The sequence below is a fragment of the Lonchura striata genome, chromosome 3 (assembly GCF_046129695.1).
Source record: "Lonchura striata isolate bLonStr1 chromosome 3, bLonStr1.mat, whole genome shotgun sequence".
In the NCBI taxonomy this organism is placed as follows: domain Eukaryota; kingdom Metazoa; phylum Chordata; class Aves; order Passeriformes; family Estrildidae; genus Lonchura; species Lonchura striata.
In genome coordinates this window covers 4,467,081-4,492,944 of record NC_134605.1, presented here as the reverse complement: position 1 = coordinate 4,492,944, position 25,864 = coordinate 4,467,081, and the positions used below count along the sequence as shown (strand labels likewise).

General features: G+C 37.7%; 1 protein-coding gene across 6 annotated transcripts in view; it reads right to left on the bottom strand.

The window, feature by feature from the left end:
* ESF1 (ESF1 nucleolar pre-rRNA processing protein) overlaps positions 1-25,837 on the bottom strand; it is a 29,534-nt gene extending 3,697 nt beyond the window's left edge. Inside the window, exons 1-11 of one of the 6 annotated variants that reach the window (XM_021527831.3) lie at positions 25,732-25,837; positions 23,354-24,050; positions 22,309-22,643; positions 21,372-21,485; positions 20,579-20,679; positions 19,335-19,487; positions 17,775-17,889; positions 16,691-16,829; positions 10,847-11,008; positions 4,171-4,292; positions 2,894-2,984 (exon numbers count right to left, since the gene is read on the bottom strand). In XM_021527831.3, coding sequence (XP_021383506.2) covers positions 2,894-2,984; positions 4,171-4,292; positions 10,847-11,008; positions 16,691-16,829; positions 17,775-17,889; positions 19,335-19,487; positions 20,579-20,679; positions 21,372-21,485; positions 22,309-22,643; positions 23,354-24,050 — 2,029 coding nt within the window. In that variant the 5' untranslated portion in view covers positions 25,732-25,837. Of the gene's footprint in view, positions 1-2,893; positions 2,985-4,170; positions 4,293-10,846; positions 11,009-16,690; positions 16,830-17,774; positions 17,890-19,334; positions 19,488-20,578; positions 20,680-21,371; positions 21,486-22,308; positions 22,644-23,353; positions 24,051-25,570; positions 25,673-25,720 lie in introns of those variants that run through there. The other 5 variants (XM_031504225.2, XM_021527833.3, XM_021527830.3 and 2 more) reach the window with 5 other exon arrangements.
* Positions 25,838-25,864: the final 27 nt, after the last annotated feature.

The following is a 25,864-nucleotide window of genomic DNA, read 5'->3' as shown; positions in this document are numbered from 1 at the left end:
CAACATTAACTTTGCACATCAACAACTTTCCAGCAGACAGTAAAAGCTAATTATATCTTTGGGACTTCTGATACAGAAACTGACCCCAAGTCAAAAACTCCTTTCACAAGACCTCTGCCTTATTCAGAAACTTGAGTCGGTCTCAAAACCCTTGCAAAGAAATGTGGTAAATGAATCTTTTCATCTACTTTATCTTTCAAGTACAGGTTCTACAACTATACTCTGATTCTGTTGTTAAGCTCTTAGGTCCTTGCACTCATACTGCTCCCTTCCAGCTTTAAAGAGCCATCAGTTCCTACCTATATCATAAATTAGATCATGAGAAGGCAACTAATGGTTTGGAACTAACAGAGTTACAATAATGTGTGGAGAATTCCTCAATGGTTAAACAGAAACTATGTTTAATAGTCTAATGTCTTCTGAAACTGTCCAGTGATCCCCAAAAGCAGGACCTTGGTTTCAGTTAATAAGCAATTACACTATTTAGACATTGATTTTTCAACAGTTTAAGCTATAAGAGTCATTTTGTCTCCCTTTTCTAAGACCCCACATAAGCTGATGCAGTGAGACTGACAAATCCAAACCCAAATCTTACAAGGCTTTTTGAAACAGTATGGGCATCAGTGTAAAATGAAAGTGACAATTTTTTTTTTCTTGACAATATGAAACTAGAATCAAGCTCCTAGAATGGATCATCAGGGCTCATGTATCTGCAACATCTGACATTTTAGCCTGTGGTACTATTAAAAAGTCACATGAAAACTGCAAAGCAAGTACTGCCATGAACCCTACACAGCTTTTGAGCAGGCACAAAGGATTTCATCTACCTTGCCTCTCCCAAGGTGAAGCATCCACAAGCTAAGAATCATTGCCTGCTTATCAGGAACAAAGACATACCTGAGGAACATATGGTTCAGTGAACTTCCCGTAAATTCCAGATTTCCTTTCACAGCACTCAAGAGTTTTTAGGCCCTTGGTCTAGCATCTCCTTTCACTCTTGCTTCCCTTCATTGCCTCAGCTTGATAGAAACCAAGCTACACAAGAGCCATGCATGTTACAGCCAACAAATGAATCCAGCACTACTGCATCCTCAGTTTCTGCACTGGTCCACATAAGTCTGCAAATAAACCCTGTCATATGATTTTTCAGCATAATCTAAAATAATCTGTCAGTCAATTTAAGAGTGAAATTTCAAACTTCCAGGGGAATTGTGGAAGGCTTGTGAAAAATGATGGTCATTTAAGTTGCCTGTACCCTAAATACAAACTTGGCAGGATTACAGGCAAGTTCAAAGATGACTGTAACCTATTCTCCCTCACTGGATAAGCTGTGCTTAAAAGCAACCCCAACTATAAGACAAGAGGCTCTTCTGGGTAAACTTGGTGAATGCCAAAGTTGTGCAGTGTAATTACCACTAAAATGTAAACTGGCTCATAGCCAGCCACTGTACTGTCTCTTTAGAACTTCTCCAGGGCTAACCACGTCCTGGTTTTCTCCTGTACCTTAGTAATTATCAGTAATTGTGAAGACAAAAGCTTCACTTTCTTAACTTTTATGTGTATTAACTATCCTCAAAGACTCCACAAACAAGTCTATTCTCTATGTTATGGACAAGGTTTAAAGTGCAGATAAGCTCATTCTCTGCAAAGCCCCTTTAGGACACAACTTTTCACATAATGCAGAAGAAAATTTTTTCAGAGATTTCACAGAGAACATCATACATTATATGAGAGTACATAGGTAATCTCGCTATTAAAGAAAAATGAAATAATTTGGTGAAAGGAATGGTTATCTTTACAATTAATTACTTCAACCTATACACAAGCCACCCAGAAATCATGGCAGAAAACAGCACTGCATGACACTTGGGACTGTGGTGTTTTTTCTGAAACATGGACAGGACTCACTCTACTCTTCTGTATTTCAGCTTATTAAGTACAAAATCATCCAGATTTGGGAGGTTAGTTATTTATTTTATCCTAGGATAGATTGTAACATTCAGGACAGAAGCCTGTGTGTTGGTGAGTATAAAATTAAAAGTAACTTACCCTTTTTAAATGGAACTTGGATCTGCACTACTGTGCTCAAAAAAACCCCAACCAAACAACAGACTGGCAATATGAGTAAACCAGTTACTAACTTATTTATTTTTGTTTTCTTCTTTTGTTTTGATGTCATTTTTCTTCTTTTAATATGCAGTAATATGAGCCACCCTTAGGATCTGGCTCCCAAAAATAAGGAACATCAGAAACTTACCTTTAGTGATTTTACTCAGCAAAATCACTCAAAATAAAATTTGCTGTTACCATGGCAAAAGCTAATTTAAACATCAGAATAAAAAGTTTGTAAAAAAGGTATCCTAAAAATCTAAACTGGGCAAGTTATTTTCTAAAATATTACATTTCTCAATTGGGGTTTCTAAGCAGCCAAAAGTACTCCAGTAAAAACATGTATCAGAATAAGAGATTAGTGATTTCTTCTTAAAGACAACTTTGTTTATCATGCAAAAACATTTGACATTTTTGTAATTTTTGTAATTGACCCAAGCTTCAAAGAGACCCATATAGATTTGGCTCTTCTTAAATAAAAAGACTTCAAAAGCAATGGAATACTTTTCTCTGGAATACTTAGGGGAGCAGCTTGTTTTTAACAGCCATCCCCAGAAACTGGATAACTAATGATCTCTGGTGAAAGCCAAGAGAATATTCCGTACCATTCCATGTATTACAATACACATAATTTTACAGAAATGGCCATTTTAGGCAAGTAACACCTACTTAATTTAATTCTGAACATTCTATCTCTATGTTCAGTCCAGCCTGACTTTGTTTTGGAAACTCAGTATTTAACAGAAAGGCAGATTTACTCTAGAAGTCGCCTGTCTTGACTGACCTGTTTTCTCAAATTCTTCAGCAAAATAGGGGTCATTGAGGTCAACATCAGGTGGAAGTTCATCTTCACTCTCTTCTTTCTCAGCAGCAGCCTGTAACAAAGCACAAACATTAATTCAATCAACACTTGATTATTTCAACACTATTTCAATCAATCAACTATTTAAGTTTCACTGGAATGAGAAGTTCTTTTAGTAGCTATGAAGATGAAAACTGAAATAATGTACATGAAACATCAAAAAAACCAGAGCACAGCAAAATTTGATAGTAAAGACAAATAAAAAAATTCAACCCTCTTTCATACATTTTATCAGGCATATCCCCAAACTGTGATGCATCAGACAACCATTCCAACAAAATTACAAGATCAGTACTGTTATGTCCTTACTTTATGTTCCACAAAAGTTATGCTTGGGGACAAATTTGAGTAAAAAAGTTCACTTTGTGCTGCAGATTTCAAAAAGCTGGAGTTCAGATTTAAATGAACAAATTTTCTTACTGATAGTAGTGTGTCATACACCTTGCTCCTTGATGTAATTTATCAAACTGGACAAGCCTGTTAAGCTAGACAAAGTTGCTCTGCTACTGAACACTGCTGCTTACTCCATTTTAAGCACTTATCAACTTAAAGAAGTTACTCATCAAGTGCCAGTTAAAATTAACTGACAGGCACAGAATAACTCAAGGTGTAGAGTTTACTCTTAGAAGTGTAATTCAGCAATGTGAGTTATACTAAGAGTAAGACTTCAGAGAATCTAGATTCTGCATGCAACATGCTTTTTATTTTTTATCTTGCAATTTGCAATTTGAATAGTTCTTTGCAGCTATTAATTCTTTGTAATTACAGGTTTGGTAAACAAGTCTGTATTATTTTAGCCTCAAAATCTCCAAATTATCATTGTCATAACAACTACAATTATCGTTGTCATAACAACTTTGAATTGATATGCACACAGTAGCAAAAAGACTGCTTCTAATGCATTAAAAATGCAAATTAAAGTCAATTATTATTATGACTAATTTATCTTTACAGCAGCACAAGTAGATAAAAGATGCTTTGTGGAAGCATATGTATGGTTAGCAGTATGCTGAATATCCTTTTCCTGTGTAGGTTTGATGAACTACTCCCAGTATTTCCACATGAGTGACCATTGCATATTATAACCTTAAAATAGCACTGGCAGCTGGACAATTTATTTTGTTTATCTGAAACAAACCTTAACAACAAATAAGAAAACAAACAACAACTCCCCCTCAAATGGCCAATATAAACATTACCTTTCTCTTTTTCTTAAGAATTCTTTTTTCTTTCTTCTTCTCTAGATATTTTTGCCATGGAGTCAGGTTATCTTTTCCCTCCAACCTATTTTTGACCATTTCTTCAGCAGTTTCTTTGAGGCCTAGGAAAAAAGCCATAGTAAATTTAATAAATGTGATGAATCTGAATTTTTTTAATAAACTGTTTTCTCCTTTGCAAAAGATCTATCTAGCTTTTATTCAACAAGTCTGTGGAAACAACATAAATATTGTTTAAAAACCCATCTTTATAAAGAAGACTGCTTTACAGTATGTGTTTTTCCAAATAAAACATTCCTTCAGTAAAAACTGTATAAAAGTCAGAAGAAGTGTTTGCTATGTGGTATCTGATCCCCAACACTCCTGCTGCTCCTCAGAAAGGTCTCTTCTGCAGACATTCAATTGTGCAGTGTACAGATGCCAGAATGAGTAACACAACAAAACCAACAGACATACACAGAGCCCTTATGTTTAATGTACCACACTATCATTAGTTCAGATTCTGAATTAGTTACATTGCTGAAACTTTGCCTGTGTGGCAATACTCTGAAAATGCTCTAGGATCTCTGCTGAACACTGTATTTTTCATTCTAGAAAAGTAAACTTCATAGAAGTGCAACATGTCTGGCTCTTAATAATTTTGGCCCAACAGGATCAAACAGTTAATTTTGGATGTGTGAACTAGGACAGTTAAGTTTGGATGTGTAAATTAGGTTTACATTAAATTCCATAATTTAGCACAGATATCTACTGTTTCCACGCCCAGCACTTTCATCTGCATTGACAAGCGTTTCTTAACCTTTAAGCTTTTTGTAAATAGAACAGAATAAAGGTTTCTATAAATATGCATCATTAGAGTATTCAATGATGTAAGAACATCACCTTAAAAATAAATCCACTAAATAACTGAAGTATTCCCACTTTACATGTGGAATACTTAAATCCAGAATATGCACTACATTTAAAAGCAATCTTCTAATTTTAGTAAAAAGTTCCATATACATCAAGAACACTGTCCTAAAATTCATTGCATCACAGAGCACTTGGATATTATGAGGATGAAAACTGATTTCAGATGCACCTCATAAACATTCAGCCCACTCTTCAGAAGATGGGTGTTTGCAAAAACAAAATTTCATGATCTAAGAAGATTGACTTGTTGTGCAATACACTGAGCACAATTAATGGGAAGTAATGGAACTGACTTCCCTGGTAGGAGGTAACAGCCTGGGCAATGAAGTATTTTTCTCCTACCTGCAATTCCTTGCTTCATTCACTAAACCTTTTTTTTTTTTTACTTTGGTAACAAATTAGTCAGATATCCTACACATAACATTGTCAGCCACAAAGTGACTGAATTTGCTTGGGAGTTTGTAGGAATCCTGTTTCTGCTTCACTCTCCAAGTCTGATATTCATTGTCTCTTCCTCAGTCCTACTTCTAGTGGTCTCTCTTCTGCCACACCACTCCAGCCCTGACCTAACTAGATCCTACTCTCCCACCCCTCATCCCAGTTTTATTGCTTACAAAGCATACTCAGACCTCTCCAGATGTCCTAGACTAGATCCCATTCTTTTTCCCATATTTCTCAGTTGCCAAGTCCCCATTCTTCATCATTTCTTCCAGCTCTCCTCAGCATGGAGGAACTGAAAACAATGATCATGATGGAATAACAGGGCAGCTTTCATGGACAGTTCTAGCCATCCTCAGAAGAGCAGGCAGAACATTTCCTGAAAAACTGCAAACACTAATCCCTGTTTTTGCGTTCCATTGACACTCCAAAAATTATTCCAAGGCTGGGGAGCTGGTTACAAATTGTCTGAAATATGAAGTGTGGACAAGATATAAAATCATATTAAACCACAGAATCGTAGGAGGAAAAGAATGGAGCAAAAACAAGATAAAGGATCCTTCTACTACTCTGGAAAATTGCCAGAATGAGCAGTAAGTGGCAAACTGTTACAGCCAGAAAAATTGGCTGGTACTTAACCAGCACACAAATCAGAGCCACAATAAAAGAAGGATTTTGCATAGATTAACTAAAAACATGCCATTAAGAATCTCTCATAGAACAAGAACAAATATTTAGTTATCTTCAAAGTCCATGAAAGCAGAGTCATCAGCTTCCTTGAAACTGAACCACTATAATTTTGAATATTTTGTAGTACTTTTATGGAAAAAATTACTGGTCAGGTAACAACCCTGCAGATTCTCTTTGAAGATAATAAATACAGAATAATAAAAAAAAAAATGTCACATCTCCAGCAAAAGAGAGACCCAAAATCTGAAAGGAAGTTACAATATTTCTGATTTATTTGCCTGGAAAATTGAATCATTTGATCCATCTGGCACTGAAGAACTTGGAGGAAAATCCAGCCCTTTCTTGTGGTATTTGGCAGTCTCATGAAAGGCATTAGAGTTTCTCCACAGATTAGAATGCTTAGAAACTACTGTCCAGACCACTTCCCGAGAATAAGAGTGTATTTAAGTGGTCAGAAGGATTTTGATTCCAGAAGGGGAAAGGAACTGTCTACTTTAGGTAGAAATATTAGCTGGCCATAGAAAGGTCTAACTTAGATATACCCTTACTGATATAATTTTTTTTTTAAATTAATGAATCAATAGTTTTATTTAATCTTCACAAAAGTGGGCAAGGAAAAAGATCATCTATATTAGCATGCAACGAAATTATACTTCAGCTAAAGGATTAAACGTGTTGTAAATACTACAGCAAACCTAAATACACTGCTGTTCTCACTGGTGGGACAGCAAGCAATGGGTGCAGGCAGAATTTTTACTTCTCCAAACACTTAGTTCTGAAAACTAATGGAAGTATAAACAGCCTGCAACTGTCACTGTTATTAGAGGCTAGAAAGATACATTTCTGTTCTCAGGAAATCTAAACAAGCAAGTTCATTTTTGCGTGTAACGCCTCACCTGAAAAATGAAACACTTTTCAACAGGTAGCTGAAAGGAACGCAAATAGAAGCACTCGGATAACATTAGAATTTATTTGAGCTTTCCTCAGCAGTAAAAGTGCCTGTGAGAAGCCACCACGCGTAGCAGCTGTCAGGTGTGAGCCCCCACACAGCTCAGCACATGCTGCAGGAGCTGAGGCCACTCCAGGAGATGGACACACTCAGCAATGACCCAGATGGAGATAAATACTTCATATAAGCATTTCTGTGCTCAGCATCATCTCTAACTACAGTTGGGCTTTACTATGCACTTTACAGACGCCACAGTCTTCTATGCTACTCACCAAAACATATCTGAAATTTTGCTCTAAGCCTAGCTAAATATTTACATCTCATTCTTCCCAAAGGAAAAGGTTGTTAAGTTCAAAAAATGCCCCCAAAAACTTGGCTGAGTATCATCAAGAAATGCAGCTGTGGTCTTCTCTCTTTTCACTTTCTAAGGGGAGCTTTGGGAGCTGGATAAGGATTCATACTAATTGTTGCTTAAATCAGATATGATTAAGAAAACAGATGGATGCTTGAATATAACACTGATTTTGTGCCTAGAAGAAACAGGCCAAAGAGAGCTGGAACTACATCTAATTTATTTTTACTGGCACTGTGGTTTATTTAAAACTATTATGATTCAAGCATAACTGAACCATTGACAAAGTATGCTTTCTATAACCATGTGTAAATAACTGTTCCAAAACTCAAAATTTTAAATTAATTCAAATATCTGCCTCTCAGTTGAAAAACTTCCTAGATTTAACTGTTGTAATTCTTCCATGTATTAATCATTTGGGCAGGAAAAAGATTTTGCAATAAGTCAAGCACAATAAGGCAGAACTTGATAATAAAAATATTTCAACAGACATAAATTAGTTTCCTGAAAAAGAATAAGGAGGCTTCAGAGAATACAACTAAAACTATTTTTGAATGCCTAGAATGCACCAACTAAACATAAATTATTTTGAAATTTAAAAGAGCACATTTGTTCAAGAAAAAATAACGTAACAACTAATGTTGTCTCCCTAAGGAAGCATAGCCTCAAGCGTGTATAAATTGCCAAAGCTACAAACTACTTACTGTTCAACATGTGCTGCTTATGCTCCACAATACAAAAAACATATATAAAGAGTATCCTCTTCAGGTGTGCAGGACCTCTTCTCCAAATGCTGCCCAAATTAAGTAATGGCTGAATTTTTGACTCAAAAGCAAACTTTAGACACTGATTTTCAGTTTTACAACTTGTGTTTTGGACAAAACTATATTGCAGGGGTCACTAGCCAGAAGTGGCACTGCTGACCTTGTGGAGGGGAACAGTCTCTAACAAAGGCAAGTGAACACTTTTATGATTTCCAGAACCTCTGCCCTTCAACAAACCTCTCATTATTCAGCGTAAGAAATGAGGAAATGTTACCACATACTGTAAAATCATAGTTGCTAAATTAACATCAAATACTATAAACTATCCATGTAAAATTAATTGTGTGCACATGCACATTGAACCTAAAATTATATTAATATCTATGCATGGACATCTAACTACATTTAGACAAAATCAGTCAAATTTATGTTTTTTGTTTAGTTGTTTGGGTTTTTTTACCATCCTTCCATCAGAAGAGTCCTAGGAGTCCTACAAGAAGGTGCAGCTAGGAAGGGGTTGGACTAGGTGTAAGCATGTAACTAATCCAATTTTCTAAAGTTCCATTGGAAAGAAACAGAGAGCCCATGCCTCATGGAACTGGATTCCATCTCTACTACAGTTAATACTCCATTGCTACTAAATGTGAATGCAATTTACTCATAACATAAAAGGTACAGTCTTAATGACAGCCTCTTAGAAAACTTCTTGCTCTCTCAGGGCAAGCAAGACTAAAGAGTTTTCTTTGGTCTCCCTTAAAACAATTTTCCATTTGCTAAAATAAATGGTTTGCTCTAGATTCCTGAATATGCACATTAAGTTGCTCAATTTTTTTTAAATTTACAGAACTTCTTTCATACAATTCGCAGAATTCTTTGAAAAACAGAATGCATAACAAACAAAAAACCCTCCAAACGTGTTTTCCAAAGACAACACAAAAAATAGTTACATTAACAACATCTAAATACAAACATTTATAAATACAAAACACTCATAGCAGCAACTGATTCACCTGTGGTTTCCACCTTCACTCTGAAAGGTGGCAACAACAAATCTCTGTGGAAGTCTTATATAGCTACCTATCTATGAAAACTCCTTGGTCTTGAATACTCAGTGACACAATGAATCAACTACTCAGTGAGCAACATCGTGAATGCAAGTACTGACATGCTGTGGACAGATGGAGTATGACACTCTGTTAGTGATCACTTGTCCTGGCTGCATGATACATGCTTTTTCAAAAAGGTTTTGACAGAATTCATATCAGAAATTATTGGAATTATAAAAGCATGATTGAAAGCACATACTTTTTAATGCCCATGTATCCTTTTGAATACAGGTCTCATGAAGAAATAGGAATAAAATTATTCCTTTCAGTTTAGTCCATTTCAGTGAACTGAACAGCTACAGACCAGAATATTTCAAACTGAGCAGAACTTCTATTCAGCAGAAGTTACCTGAATTACAACTCAGAATAATATTTGTATAAATCATATTGTTAGATATGCATTGTTAGCTGGGATTAAGCCATCAGCAGTGAAGGGCCTGTATTTTGGCATGTGTCTGGTCTTGCTGTAGGCAGTAACAGAACGGGGCTGTGTCCTGACATAGGCTGCAGTCCCACAGCTGCTGCACCTTGCTGCTCCCAAGAAGGGAATGTCATACTTTCCTAATCTTTCAGCTGGACATTTAACCCTCTGAACATGTGCCTAACATGCTAACTCAGTGGAAAAGATCCAGATCTTTTCTTTTCCAGAGTAGTTCTGTTATTTTAGCAAACAAAATTAGACTTGTAGAGACCTACCAAGTGCCAGGGCTGGTACAGACAGTCAGAATGAGCTCTGGGCCAGGATTAAGGTGATGGCACAGTGCAAACCTTTCCCTTTGTGGATGTAGTGAGTTGTTAAAATGGCTCATTGTACCTCATGGAAAGCATTCAGTCTGAGTGGTTTTTTGTCACAAAGAAAAAAGAGAACTATACACTCAGGTTTGGCTCTCCAGATGAGTTGTGCTGGGATGCTACATGGTGAAGTTACCTTTCACTGATTTCCAAATGTCAATCTGGATGTCACTGATCCCCAGCCATTCCTGGTACCTTGCTTTTTCTCCCAGAGCAGTTTCACTGGAAGGTCTTCTTCCTCATTTCTTCCCTAGATCTTTAGCATTATGCAAGCAACACTTCCAAACCACTCTCCTCTAATTATATACTATGTTTCCAAATCATACTGATTTCCATTTTTAAAAGTGTAAGCATGTTTTATGACTCTATAGCAAACACATGAATTCTACTTAAAAAATGTCTATAAAGTGATAATTAAAAAAGCAAGTACAAAAAGTCTTGGCAAAAATTATCTATGAAGAAAAACTTACAGCTCAGGAACTGAGTTCAGTCATGTTATTTCTTCTATTTCCCTCACTGTAAACAATCTGGATTTCAATTTATGGGAAAAAAAAGGGGTTTTTTCTCCTACTATAAATTCAGCACCTTACACTATATCCACGTCAGCAGACCAATACTGCATATCTGCCAAAACAGGAAAAAAAATAAACCCTACCTGGAACCCACTTAATCTCCATTCCTATATCCTTTTCTTCCTGTTTTTTCTCTTTTTCTTTGATACTTTGCAAAAGTTCTCTGTACTTGGCAATTTGCTCTTCATCATCTTTGTGGCTTTTCCTCGGTTTGTCATCTTCCATTTCATGAGCTACATCACCATCTTGGAGGAGAGAGCAAAGTTATCACAGAGAGCTCCATGAAAACTGAAATTAATCTTTACAAAATAAATCTAAGTCATACACATTATTTCCAGAAGATAATGTAAAATATTTTCATCTATTATTACCCTACAGAACAGCCAGTTTAAGAATTCCCTTATTTAGATGAGTTAAAACAGTATCTGAAAAGACAAGACAATTTGTCCTGTAAAGGAAATCACTTACTGGACACACATCCTTCACCATATTTTACAATTATTACTTTTAGAGTCCCTTCCAGCAGAGTAGAATGTAAATCTCCAAAACCAGCCCTTCCAGGCCTTTGTGTAGTTGGGCATTACATCTCTGAACTTCCAATCAACTGGGACCTCCTTGATTATCCAGGACTGCTCAAAAATGATGGAAAGTGGCTAAGAGCATAAGATATCTGCCAACTCCCTCAGTACCCTTGGGTGGATCCCATCTGGCCCCACAGACTTTTGTGCCTCTAAGTGGTGTAGCAGATCACTGACCATTTCCCTTTGGATTAAGGGGGCTTCTTTCTGCTCCCTGTTCCTGTCTTCCAGTTCAGGCACCCACAGAACTGGCACTACTATTAAAGACAAGCAAAGCAGGCATTAGTACTGCAGCCTTTCACTCATTCTTTGTCACGGTGCTTCCCTCTACATCCAGTGAAGGATGGAGATCCTCCTTAGCTCTCCTCTTATTGCAAATGTATTTATATAGACAATTTTTGTCTTCCACAGCAGTAATCAGGTTAAGTTCTAGCTTGGCTGTGGCCCTTATTTTCTCCCTGCATAACCTCCCCACACCCTTGCAGTCCCCCTGAATTGCCTGTCCCTTCTTCCAAAGTTCATAAACCCTCCTTTCTTTCCTAAGTTCCAGCCAAAGCTCTCTGCTCAGCCAGGCCGGGCTCGTTCCCTGCCAGCTCATCTTTTGCACAGCACATGGGGACAAGTCAGCTGCAGCTGCTTTTCTACTTTCCTCATCAGAAGCTGAGATCTAAGAGGGAAGCATCTGCTCATCCAGAAAGCAAAAGGCAACTCTGTTTTGAAGACAAGTAGAAAAAGAAGACATTTGGTTGTTTCTTATTCCTAGTGTCCTGAGAAAGAAGAGGTTGAACTGCATGGGAACTGAAAAAATCCTTAAGCTAAAAGAGGATGCTAGAATCTGGATAGGCAAGGGGCTATCAGTTTGTATTTATCACTTGTTTTGCTAGGAGAAATTTAAGTGGCAATGCATACTGTCATTCTTTCTCATTTAGATAGAATTTGTGTTTCTTCTGTCAAAATTAACAGTTCCAAAACAAATGTTCAACATCGCCTTCAAATGAACTCTAGGAGCTTTTAATTCTGTAAGCAAATAAAGCACATTTGACCACAGCTGCAAGAAAGGAAAGTGAGCTGAATTTGTTCTCAAAGTTTGTTCAGAGTTCAAATAACCTTGTCAGTAGCTTTCAAGTATCAAGCTGTATTGCACAACATCAGGAAACACTTTTTGATGGATATTAAGGCAGCAACGCTTTCTGCCAACAGCTTGTTCAAAGGCTTTTTGAACAAAACACACAAACCAAAAAGTTCTGGGGCATTAACTGCTGCACTGCAAGAGAAATATAATCAACCTGGGAAGGAGAAAAAGGCAAAAACTGATGAAATTTAAAATAAAATACAAGCATATTCTTATTGTTTTCAAAAGAAAGTAGTAATAGAAGTGCTAAAAGATTTTAAAACAAGGAAGTTCAAATAGTGAGGCTGGTCAGGAACATTCAAATACAACAATTTGTTTATAGAAGATGATATTAATACCAAATATAACCAAATGCAGAGGTTCAATATATTAAATCAGTGACTGGCAGCTGAGTTAGCTGAGATCATCTTGTTCTTGTAATAATAGGGTTGTGAAGAGATCATGTTCTTAGTTTAAGATTAGCTTGCAATAGCTGAGAAGATGATACCTTTTTTTAAAAAACTCAACCTTAGAAACTAAAGACAGTAGAAAACTTTTAGCAGATATAACATCAGACAAGAGGTCTGATGCAAAGCTGAATTATTTTAGAGGTAGGGGGAATTTTCTTTCATGTAGTGGCAAAGCAGAAAACTCAGCTACTGACTTGGATGCTGATGGAACTGCCATAAAAATTGCCCTAAATATCTCAATTTTATTCAGGGTAGGTACTCAAATTCAGATAGATAAAAAATGAAAATCAAAATATGTACAATGCATGTAGACCCAGAGAATTAAAACCAAAAAGCTTTAGACTCCAGCGCTCAAGAATCAAGTCTGAGGTACAGGTTTTTGCACTACAGCATGCTATGAAAAATGAAATGTGTTGATGTCAGTTGTGAGCCAGAAAATAATGTCAAAGAAAACACTGGGGTTTAACCCCTTTTCCCCACATTCTAAGCACTTCCTGAACAAGGATTTTTGCAAATCCTGTTAGTTCATCCCAGTGGAAAAAAAAAAAAAAAAGGAAAAATTTAGTATACAAGAAGAAGTTTATTCAAAGCCTATCAGAGTTGATGCCTTTTTGTAAGATTTTTCAGGGAGAAAAGATACTGGAAGAAGAGAATGCAAACAGACAGATAACAGTAAATGAATGGTAAACATTTAATTATGGCATTTTCTTAGATTTTTTTTCATTTTCCTTCAGATCTGTGTAGTCTAGCTATTGAGGGGTGTGCACTGGGTGCAGTTTTTAAACCTCCTCTTGCAAACCAGGTGAGTTTTGTATCTGCAGCCTTCAAGCACCTGTCTGTGCACCACTAGAGACAGGCCTCTGAGCCAGCCAGACCTAAGGCAAGGTTAATACTTTGGCACTCGGAGTCAGTCCTGAGTAGAGACTCACTGGCCTGCAAAAGCACAGGGAGATGTGTTCCTCATGTCACTGGACACCTCCAACAGTTTACATGAACTTCCTAGTAGGAATGATGGCATGACCCTTCTTGGCCTTACAAGCACCTTTATTTACAAAACAAGCCCAACCCTACAGTTCCTGCAAACATGCTTTGGAAAAGTATCCAACATCGCATCAGTTGAATCAAGTTTCTGATGCTTCACAGAAAGAAAATAATCAGGTTGTGGTATTTGCATTCTGAAATTCCCATGAAATTCTACCCAAGCCTGGCCAACTCATAAACTGCTAAACCCTCTTGCTTTTTCTTTCCACAGACAATAATAAATAACCACATGTTCTACTTCTGTCACCCTTCATTTCTTAGCCTTCTCTAATAGCTTTAGCAAATATAAACACATGTGGATACTGTTCATTTTTAAGAGAAAAATTCTGTGCCTTATCTAATAAAATGCTATACATGCATTTAAATTTATATATGCAGTCATGAGTTATTGCAACAAATAGATTTCAGAGTTGTAAAAAGATTTAATAACTAGTCTGATTCTATCTAACCTTAATTATTATTTAAACAAAAATTCCTCCCTCCTGACCACTACATTTCCTTTCACTGCACTTGTGCATCTCTGGCATCAGGAGGGCAGTACAAAACAAAAGACCTACAGGCTTTGTGGAGCCTTGTACTGGAAGTCAAGTACCACAGGAGACTGGATTTCCTGCTCAGATTCCTACTGAGGAGAGCAGGGATCTACATTAAGCTCCTACAAGCCTGGTGGTGTTCAGTGTTTGGACAACTCTTAGGTTTAACTTCCCTTTGCAGAGTCACAACTTGGACCCAGTGACCCTCACGGGTCCCTTCCAACTTAGGATATTCAGTGATTCCATGATTCTATAAAGACCAGCTAAATAAATAAAGTCCTAAAAAGTATTTTGTCATAGAGTCTGTTTCACTATTTGTGTGCTGTGCAAAGCAGAACAGCAGAAAATATGTTGCTCCTGTAAAGAGCAAAAAAAAAAACCCAAAAAACAACCAGATTAAAAGCTTAGACATAAACCCCATAATGCTTAATTTGAAGCATATTCAAAATGCCATACACTAAGTCACTGGTCCACATTGTCAAAATAGCAATAATGGGTTGAACTTGATGAATGCCACAAACACTTCCTAACTGGGATAAATGTACCCAAGTAACAGAAAATTCAGAAGCAACATAAAGGAGAAATTTTTTGCTATGAACCACAACATTCCAGGTCACTGAAATCCTTGATGTTACAGAACTGTTGTTTAACAGTAATACTAACATTCACACGATGCACATATTTTAAGCTGAAAAATTCCATGAAAAGACATGTTAGAACAGGCCAACAAAAACCCTTTTAAAAATAAAACATTTTAATAAGTTTGAAAAATATGAATAGAAGTCCAGGACACTTTTTCCTCCTTATCAGACTCCTACATTTCCATTCAGGCAGCTGACATTGATTTTTCCCATTTGTGCATAGCACCACATAATTCTGCTGAATGGAACCCTAACAGATGGAATCCTGTTTTGTATCACATAACTGAATGGGTAAAATGTCAGGAACATATTAAAGACATGACAACGTAATTTCTCTATTAACAACTTACTTTTCAAAACATAATTTGAATCTAGATAGTTCCAAATTTAAAATTTATTAGTGTGGTAAGATTATTTAAGGTCATTTTTTTTTCCTTCCCAGCAATGGAATTTTACTCTTTAAAATTCCTGAAGTGTTGTTCACATGAATATTTGCTTTCATCACTACCCTATCATAGATGCTTCTCTTTAGCACCTTGGTAGTCTTGTACCTGAGAAAAGATCTTTACTCTGCATCCCCTGGTCCCCGTTATAGACTTCACTGAGTATTGCTAGAGAAAATAAGGTGCATTACAGTGCAGTTTTTATGTAAAATAAGACACAAGTGGACATTATTGTTGCCAAGATAATGCCAAAATAAGTTTTCTGCCAAAAGATTTCCCAACTTTAAAACCAGAAGAATCTGCAATGTTTTTTTGCATGCTCCAAGCTCATCTCTGATTGCAACAACCTGCTTTAATGTGGTATAAATAAATTTTAACATCTGTTTGAAAGACCTAATTAAGGTTTAATGAAATTTTATTTGCCTTGTAATCTAGGCTGTATATATTAAGAGAAAGATGAATTTTAGAATGAAAACAAACAATTTAAATCAGGAATTTAAACATTGCTGCACCATATGAAAAAACTCACGTACCTTACAAAGTTAGATTAAATTCTCTCTATATTCTTAAGAAGTATGTGAATCAAAAAGCATGTGAAATATGTTCCTGTTCATTTAGTCATTATCCACCTTGCATTTCAAACTAGGACTTTTCCTCTGAAAAGGAAACACTTCAAGTTCTATGGGCCTATAATTTATCTCAGAAATTAACAGATTAAAAGCGGATATTGCCAAACTTGACAAAGAGATGCCAAGATACCCTGAAGAAAGAAAAAAAAAAGGAGTAGGAGGAGAAACAAAATGCAAGAAAATTATTTTCCACTCAGAGGTGCTAGCTCCTATTCAGAAAGCAGCTACTGTAGTCCAGTGGAAGGTGTCCCTGACAACAGCAGGCTATTGGGAGCTAGATAGTCTTTAAGGCCCTTTCCAGTCTGGACTATTTAAAGATTCTGCTCAGGGGTACAATCATTATGCAACAAATATAATATTGTCCTTGTAAATGATGATGTTCAAAGCATTTTCTATAGATATGACATTTAAATACATAAATAATTTGTATTCAGAACCCTTCAGCTAACCACTTTGTGTACAATATTTATTACCAAAGTACCTTGCTGTTGTTCCTCTTCTTCTTCGCTTGATGAAGCCAAATAAGCTTGAAAATCCATGTCAAGAAGCTCCTCTTTGTTAAAAGTTCTGCTGAGTGACGTTACTCGTTCATGATCTGTCTCATCCCATGTGATATCTACCTTAAAAGAAAGAATGCCATTTGTAGAAGCTGAAACTAAAAACTGTAATGTTGTCTTTATAGGGAAGATTATTTTATATTTTCAATTCAATTACCTGTTAGTAATGCTCTCTACAATAACTCACTATAATAACCATTTATTTACATAAATTTAATTACAACATCTTGGAATTTATTTTACAGTTTTAAGGCATTTGAGCTAAAAGAAGAACTGAAGAGATCTCATGCACTGAAATGGTTCTTTAACAGCAGGTCCCACAACACAAAACCTCTGTAAGCCAAATTTCCTTTGTGGCAACAGATACTGGAGTTGAAGCAGCCACTAACTCCTCTCTTTTCCTCTTCCAGCAGCAATTCCCTGCCGGAATCACACACGGACTGCAGTGGAGACAATGAAAGTGTTTGCGCAACTGCGCCCTCAACCAGAACGTGAAACAGATCTGACCGAAAAACCATCTAACAGAAAGTTCTTATTTCTCAACTAATCACTTCTCCAATCTGGTTCACTTCATGGCCAGATGGAAATTTTGGCTCTCAGTAGGACAGAGTAGGAATTAATTGCTACAAGGAGGGGAAGCAACTGTTGAAGCCTGGCATTACTACCAGAAAAGCTCTTACTGATTTATACACTAACATCCATTTTAGGCAAATTAAAGGATTTAACTGTAAATTACAAAGTAATTTTATGTGCAACTTGTCACAGAGATATAATGAGGTCAACATTCAGTATTTAATTTGTAAAAGAGAAGCACAATCTCTTTTAAAAACCAAACCAGGGTTGCAACTTGTAGGTCCATAGCATGCTTAAATCTTTAATATGTTTGATGTCTTTATTTTGAAATGGTGGAGATAATCAGGAATCTTTTCCCTAGTACATATATCATTCATAAGCTGACAGCAAAACTAAACAAATAAGAAAAGCATTACAAAAACACTGTAAAGATACCTTTGATGTTCCCATAGCAGCAGATGTGAAGTACTTTGGTTTATAAGCAGCTATGTTCACTTCTGAGGCTACATCTTTTGGCTTATCATCAAATGTAACATTATCTGGAATAAATCTTAAAGGCAAATAAAACATGTTATTCTTCAAATACACCGGGAAATTTCATAGTATAAACAGCCTAAGCTTTCCTGAGTATGGTACATCAGCATGAAAGAATTAGCTAAAATAAAAAGGGGGTAAGTCTGAAAAGGGAAAAAAATATATGGACAAGTACTCCACACATGTGAGATTTATTGCCTGGCTTCTGCAGATCTGTTCCACAAGTTTTCAGTGTACAACAACATGCTCTTTGGGAAGTATTTCAATTTTCAGTATTTCAATATTACCAAATTTCATTCTGGTACAAATAGGGTCACAGGTGGGGTTTTTTTTGGTGTTTTTCTTTGTTTTAAGAACAATCTTTTCAGAAAGTTTAATATTAAACATTAAAAAGAAAAAAGTGAATAAAATAGGATTTGGAAACAGATGAATAAGAAATTCCAAACCTTTTAGGAATGTTTGGCACATCCTGAGAATTATAATTAGTAAGGAAAAAAAAAGTTTAGAAGTAACAATTGAAGAACTTAGTTTACAAAAAAAACCCAAAAACTTTGATATGCTACTTGAGAAATTACTTGTGACTTTTTAAAATCTTTGCAAATGTAATCTGATAAATAGTATTCAACATTAAAATCTAATAAAGCAGAAGATTAGGAAAATAATTGGAGATTTTCAAACAACTGTATGTTGTAAAACTTTATCAGTGTTCAAAATGATGAAAAGTTACATGTTCCTTTAGCATAGATGTCTTCTCCAAGTTGGTTCAAAGCAAATTAACTGAGTTTCTCTAGAATATGATTCAAAGCAAAAAACCCTTAAATTTCACTGACTTCCAAAGGTATCCATAACAGAGGCTCCAGCAGACAAACAGGGCTTTTGTCATAACTTTTTGTGATTTAGTAACTTTTCTACTTAGAACAAAAGGCGGCTTTTGCAACAAAAGGAAAAACTAACAATAAACCAAACCATAACTTTAAATCCTTTCTTTCTCAAACATGACTTTTGAAGTATCAGAGCATCCAGCTCATTCACAAGGACTAACATATCTATTGCAGCTTTGTGACAAAAGCAGCAATAATCTTGCCCTGTGGTAAGGAATCACAAAAAAGATCCGCTTCTGGATCCTTGGGAAGAGAAAAAGAAAGAAATTACATTTTCTGAATCCTATCACTTTACTTAATTGTACCAAAGCTTGAAGATGTAATCAGTACTTTTTATCCTGGCTTCTCTGAAAATAGACTCTCTATGTGGAGATCCTCTTGAACTTCCCATATTACAATAAAAATGGTTAAAAAGAAGAGAAATCAAAGGGAAACCTAACAACTCACTGGATGCCCAATTTACCTTCGTAACTCATTTTGGTTACAGAATAAAGTAATACAGTTTACTCTGAATTATTATAAAGTGCCTTTAATTCACCCTCCCTGGCCCAAAGTGCAAAAATATCACCAGTGGAGTTACCTCAGGTCTATGAAAGAACAGCTACTTTCAAATTCCAGTCCATCACATTCCTCATAAATTTTATTGGCTGTTTCAGGAGAATCACATTCTACAACTGCATAGAAGTATTTCAGTCGCTTAAACTGGTACTCCCGCAGTTTTTCCCTATAAATCCTGCAAAAGTGGAGAAAAGACCAGTCAGGTGAGCTGGCTTTAACAGCTTTTTATTCACAATATCTTTTAATTCAACTCATTAAAAACATGCACCAATCAACCACTCTCCTCATCTTGTAAGATTGAATGTTAAACAGCACAAAGTTCCATCAGAATTGAGTTTTCTTCAAGTAAAAAGACTACTTCAGACAGTTTTATTAAGTGTAAAATTTGTACATGACTCCACTGAAAGGTCACAGGGATGAGGTTCAGTGAATCAGAAGGGCACAGGTACCACTGAGGTACCTCTGGGATACCTGGATTTCTGTGTGTTGGATTCCTGATGCTCTCAAGCCTACTGAGCAGTAAATCCAACACTTCAGGATGCACCCTGATGAACACAATGCAGGTGACCTCAGAACGTGCTCTACATCCACCTTACAATCTCCTGATGCACCAGAGAATATCTTCAAAGGGATCTGCCCTTATTTTATAAGCATCTACATTTTGTAAATACAGGCCAGTCCAGCAGGATGCATTATACAAATATGGCCCCAATCAGGCTGACAAACATCTGGAAATTCTGGAAAAATATCAAAGCAAAACCTTGAACAAAAGCGAAAAAAAGGCAAAAAAGACATGCCTGAAGAACTGAGGAACTCAGCCTAGGAGGCCTGGGCTGTTGCTGGTGACACTCAAGAAATCTCAGTCTGGGAATTCTTGGACTAAGGTCCCTGTTGATTCACAGGTAAGAATATCGACAGTGAGCACTAAAGAGAGCTTACTGCACAAATGGCAATTTGTAGAGGAGAAATGCTGGTTTTTAAGTTAACTATGCATTTGTTCCATTGATTATTCCAATGAGCTACATCTTAAAATTCTGAACTCATATGAAAAGGCAAATCTTCTCAAGTTTCATCATCATGCATTTGTTAAATGCTCTGATCATGAACGAGTGTCTGTTGTAAAACAACCTTTGAACAAAACTAGAAAAATAAGGTGCCCACAGACACTTCCAGATATGAACTCCTGGAAACAGGAGTTGATTGGGATTTCTACTAAGAATTAAACATATTATATCTGTCATTTGAAGACAAAATTAAAATTAATACCCATCATCCTCTGTGGTATTCTCTGGAAGATCGAACAGTTCCACAGGTCCTTTTTGTTCTTCCTCTTTCAATCTCTCTTTTCCAAACTCTGAAGGATAAATCTACAAATACAACAACACAAAACTAAGTTTTTAACTGCAGTGTAATGTACACTAAGGAAAAAAAAAAAAATCTCTCTAGGCTTTTACACTTCACAGTTTTTATTTAGGATCAGTAAAGGGATCAATTCCATAAACTTTAATAGCTTCCTAATGTTAACGTATGGAAAAGACAGTTATTCCAACCAAACTGCCTGCTAGGATTTTTGAGGCAGATGAAGAACAACAGGAACCTTGACTTTTTTCATTGTGTACATTGTGGCCCTTTTCAGAAAGAGGTATCTGATTAAAATTTCTCAGAGAGCTGAGGTAGACACTAATAATGGAAAAATATAACTAAACTGGCCAGAATAAAACCAATTTATTAGTAAGGTCTAAGGCTGGATCTTTAATCTAAGGTTGGGTTATCTGCCATACTAGTACCACTGAATATTAAACTAATCAAGGAAATGTAGTCTCTTCCTACTAGAGAAAACCTGCACTTTGGGCCAACCTCTTAAATAAAAGAAGTTAATGGCTTTGGCTTCTAATTCTGCTAAATACATGCCTGTTACAGCAAGTTAAAATGCAACAGAGTTTCTCTTTGAACACATTAATATTTCTTTTGGCTCTCCACAGTACTGTCTTGCTTCTTATTTTCTAGTCTATTTTTTAAACAATGAAAGTCAGTACTCCTTTTAGAAACCAGTTCTTACCTTAACAGAAAACACTGTTCCTCCTTTGGGTGTGAAACAATTAAATAGAGCCAATAAATCCTTAGCCTTCAACCTATCCCAATCCATATTACAAACAGCCAATCTACTTGTAATCTGAAAGAACATAAGAATTCATAGATTTGTATGTTACCTGTTGTGGGGAATACACAATTCACAATACACTAGCAGAACTCAGTGGTAAAAATCAAAGTCAGCAATAAACTTTGCTGAAAAAAACAAAAGGAGCATTGTCGTTGTGACTTTTTACCACTTCAAGTAGCAAAGATGAGAAGCATCATCATGACCTTTTAACCTTAAAGTAGCAAAGATGAGAAGCATTGATTACCAGAGCACATAAAAAGGACATAAATAGTGAAGCACCACAGAATGGACTGCACCAATCACAGATTTAGAACTGCAGTGACAATATAATTGCTTAGGATTCTGTTATCATCAAACATTGTTAGTCTCAGGAGCAACAACAACCACTATTGTGACAGCACTAGAGTACTGTGATTTCTTTACACACTGATTGTGCTAGCTGTAAAGTCCTATTTCACTGTCTCACGATGCCTTAATTTCTTAAAGTGAGAGTTAAAGAACTAAATTTTTAAAAAGTGAAAAAAATCAGTAATGAACAAAAGCAGTACTATTTAAATTCTGGAATTACTGAGAGGCTTGATTTTATTTGTTCTTTCACCATAGCCAGCTTATTCATATGTATAGGTAAGTGTGCTTAGGAGAAGAGGAGATACCAGTGAAAACTGCAAGTCTCTCATTGTCAATTTCATTACCACTTCCATTCTGTCACGAAAAGGCTGAAAAACCTTTATGAAAAATACTTCCACAAACTGTTCCAGAGATGATGGTCTACAATGAACTCGTAACATTTCTGAGTTTGTCATGTAGCAGCTTTTCACATGCAAAGTATTGATACCTCATCTCCACGTGGGGCATCTTTGTCTAGCTCTCGCCATGAGTGCTCGATCTCCGGCTCCTTTGGAAACAGCTCGTTTAAATCCTCATCATCCTCTGAGCTTGTGTCAATGTTCCCTATGCCTCTGGCTAGATCAGGCCCTTCATCTAGATCACTTTCTTCATCATCTTCTGAATCACTGTCATCCTCATCCATTTCCCCATCATCTTCTGGCTCCTCTTCCTTGCTTGTTTCTCCACCATCTTCTGATTCCTCTTCTTCCAATTCTGCATCTTCGCTTGAAGAGGTTTCTTCCTCTAACTGGCTTTTACCTTGGACACTTTGGTCACAGATGTCTGAGCACAGAAAGATAAACATTAGATACCTTTTTATGTTAGAATTACACATGACTCTTTACGAAAAGGGAAACTTCAGGGTTTTTTCATACCTATTTACAGGACTCCTGATACAATGCAGGAGCAAGAAACAGAAAACATCAGCATTTCCTCTTTTGTTTGTCTGGTCTAATCTAATTTAATTACTCTTTAGGCTCAAAATTGTACTATCAATCCCAAATGTAATTAAATATTCAGCTATTTTATTTATATTACAGAATGAAGAAGTAGAAATCTATTTAATAATGGAGGCTATACACATGGACAAGTTTTTCTTCAAGTTGCCTGTTCTTTCTAATTCCCCCTAATATTAATGGCTCAACACTGCCATATTTCAGACCACAAGTTGTGACGTGCCTTCATGATATCAGTTCATGTATCTGCAGTTCAGTTTAATAAATACAGCAGTGCATATGCTGTTATAAATTTTCCTTTCCTTTCCTAACGAACTGACAATTTCAGCAACAAGAATTAAAAGAACAGAACAGGGATATTCACAATCTTACTGAAGAATCAGAACTGATTCTATAGAGAGCTGACCAGCTCCAATCCTTCAGCAGCACTGAATTTGAGTCAGTTAGCTATTTTATAACTAATCTTGCAGAATAAAACAAAAGCATCAACATCCAAATGAACACAACTAAATTCTCCTTGTTATTTGAACAACTAACCTGATTCTTTTATTTTCCCTCCTACGGAGTGGTCCCTCCTGGGAGCTTTGACTGACTTAGCAGCACTTCCCTGTGAAGACTTTTCCTTGATTTGAATGGAAATGGATCTTCCCCCTGACACTCCTCCTTGTTTGTTTTTCCCTTTGGGTAAAAGGCCCGTGATTCTCTGAGAGTGATCAACTTCCACAGCAGGTTTCTGCGAGTCCTCTTTCACGCTGAACTTAGACTTACTTTTTTGTCCTTCTTTTTTAAGGTCATTTAGTTTAGTCACCGCCTCACATGTTTGGTCCACCCCTTGTTGGGCGTTTTTGCTCTCCTCCTTTGGGATGCCACCTGCAAGAGCCTTTGCAGAATCTCCTTCTCCTTTACCTTTAACTTTCTTTTTCTTTTTTTTCTTTGCTGTGAGTTCTTTGCTATCACTTTCCGAAAGATCAGAATCAGATTCTGACAAGGCATAAAACTTCCTGAGGTTCTCTGTAGTGGTGTAGTTAACAGGGCGACCTCTTTTATCCACTGTGTACTTCAGCTTGAACTTCTTGTCATGGAACATGGCTCGGAACCGCTTGTCAATCTTGACTTTACGTTCCTTTTCAGGCATCTCCCAAAACCTGGGGTCCCTCGCAACGCAGCTGAACCGGCCATCGCTCAGTATTTCCTCCTGGGCTGACATTTTCGATGCCATTGAAGATTTGGACATCTACAATACAGAAAAAACCCAAACATTTCTGATTAAAAAAACCCAATTAACATAGATTTAGATATGCAATTTAAAAAATCAAGGATCAAACAAAGTTGGATTTCTAACCTATACTGAAGACGTTATTTCAAAAACCATATATGGCAATTTCATAGCATCACAAGCCACCTGCTTGGAAGGGACCTCAAAGATTCCCTGGCCCAACATTTCTTGGCAAAAGCACTGAATATACAAGGTGGCCCAGCACTCTGACAGCCAAATCTTGTAAGTGGGAATCCACCACTTCCCTGGGGAGATTCTTCCAGTGGTGGAATATTCTCATTGAGGAAAATTTTCCTTTTGTATCTAAATGGAATCTTGTACCTATAACCCCTTGTCTTTTGCTTGTGACTTCTTGTAAAAACACAGTCTCTGACTTCTTTGTAGCCACTTTTTAAACACTGGAACCTGAGGATAAGGTCTCCCCTGAACCTTCTTTCCTCAACGTGGAACAAATCCAACTCTCTATGCCTTTCCTCACATGGCAGCTTGCCAGTCCTTTGGCCATCCTTGTGGCCCTTTTCTGGACCCTCTCCAGCCTGTCCACATCTTTTTTGTAGGGCAGAGACCAAAACTGAGCACAGATGTGACCTGACAGGCACCATGTGGCATAATGACTTCTTTATCCCTGCTGGTTGATGGAACCTAGCAGCCTGATGGCTTTGATGCAGCAGCAGATTTAAACAAGTCACAAACAGTCCTGTACCTACCACAGTCTCAGCCACAAATCTTTGCTTTGTCAGCTGCACTGGCAGCCCAAAAAACCCCTGTGCCCTGGGCTGCATCCAAAGCTCCATGTACAGAAGGCGAGGAAGGGAATTCTGCCCCTCTGCTCTGGTGAGAGCCCACCTTAAGTGCTCTGTCCAGATGTGGGGTCCCAACACGGGAAGAACATGGAGCTATTGGAGCAAGTCCAGAGACCACCAAGAGAAGAGGAGCTCCTCTCCTATGAGAAAAGACTGAGAGAATTGAAATGGCTCAACCTAGAGAAGGCTTCAGGAGACCTAACTATGGCCTTCCATCTGAAGGGAGCCTACAAGAAAGATGGAGAAAGACTATTTACAAGGATCTGGAATAGCAGCACGAGGGGAAATGGTTTCAACCTATTAGAAGATAGGTTTAGATTAGATAGAAAAAATTCTTTCTATCTAAGGAAGACGGTGGCGAGGCACTGGTACAGGTTGCCCGGAGAAGCTGTGGATGCTTCATCCCTGGAAGTGCTCAAGGCCAGCTTGGATGGGGCTCTGAGCAAACTGGTCTGGCGGAACGTGCCCCTAGCCTGTGTTTAAGACCTCTTTCAACCCAGGCCGTTCTCTGACTCTCCAATTACGGATACACCTGGCTTGCAGACACATCCCTCCGTGACTCCTCACCAGACCCACGCGTGGGACCTTCAACGAGATTAAAACCCAACTACATCCCACCAGCAGCACCAGGTGCGCCAACACGACTCCAACCCCCACACCCGCTCCGTCCCGCACCCCAGCGACGGAGGCGCCCGCGGTGCGGAGCCGCGAGGCCGCTCCGCTCCCGCCGACCGTGCCCGGCGCCCGCCGCTCCCTCACGGCGCCCTCACGGCGCCCGCACGGCGCCCGCACGGCGCCCGCACGGCTCCCTCACGGCGCCCTCACGGCTCCCTCACGGCTCCCTCACGGCTCCCTCACGGCGCCCTCACGGCTCCCTCACGGCGCCCGCACGGCGCCCTCACGGCTCCCTCACGGCCGCTCTCGGCCGCTGTCGGCCGCTTCCGGCGGCGCTACGGCGGCCGGGCGGGC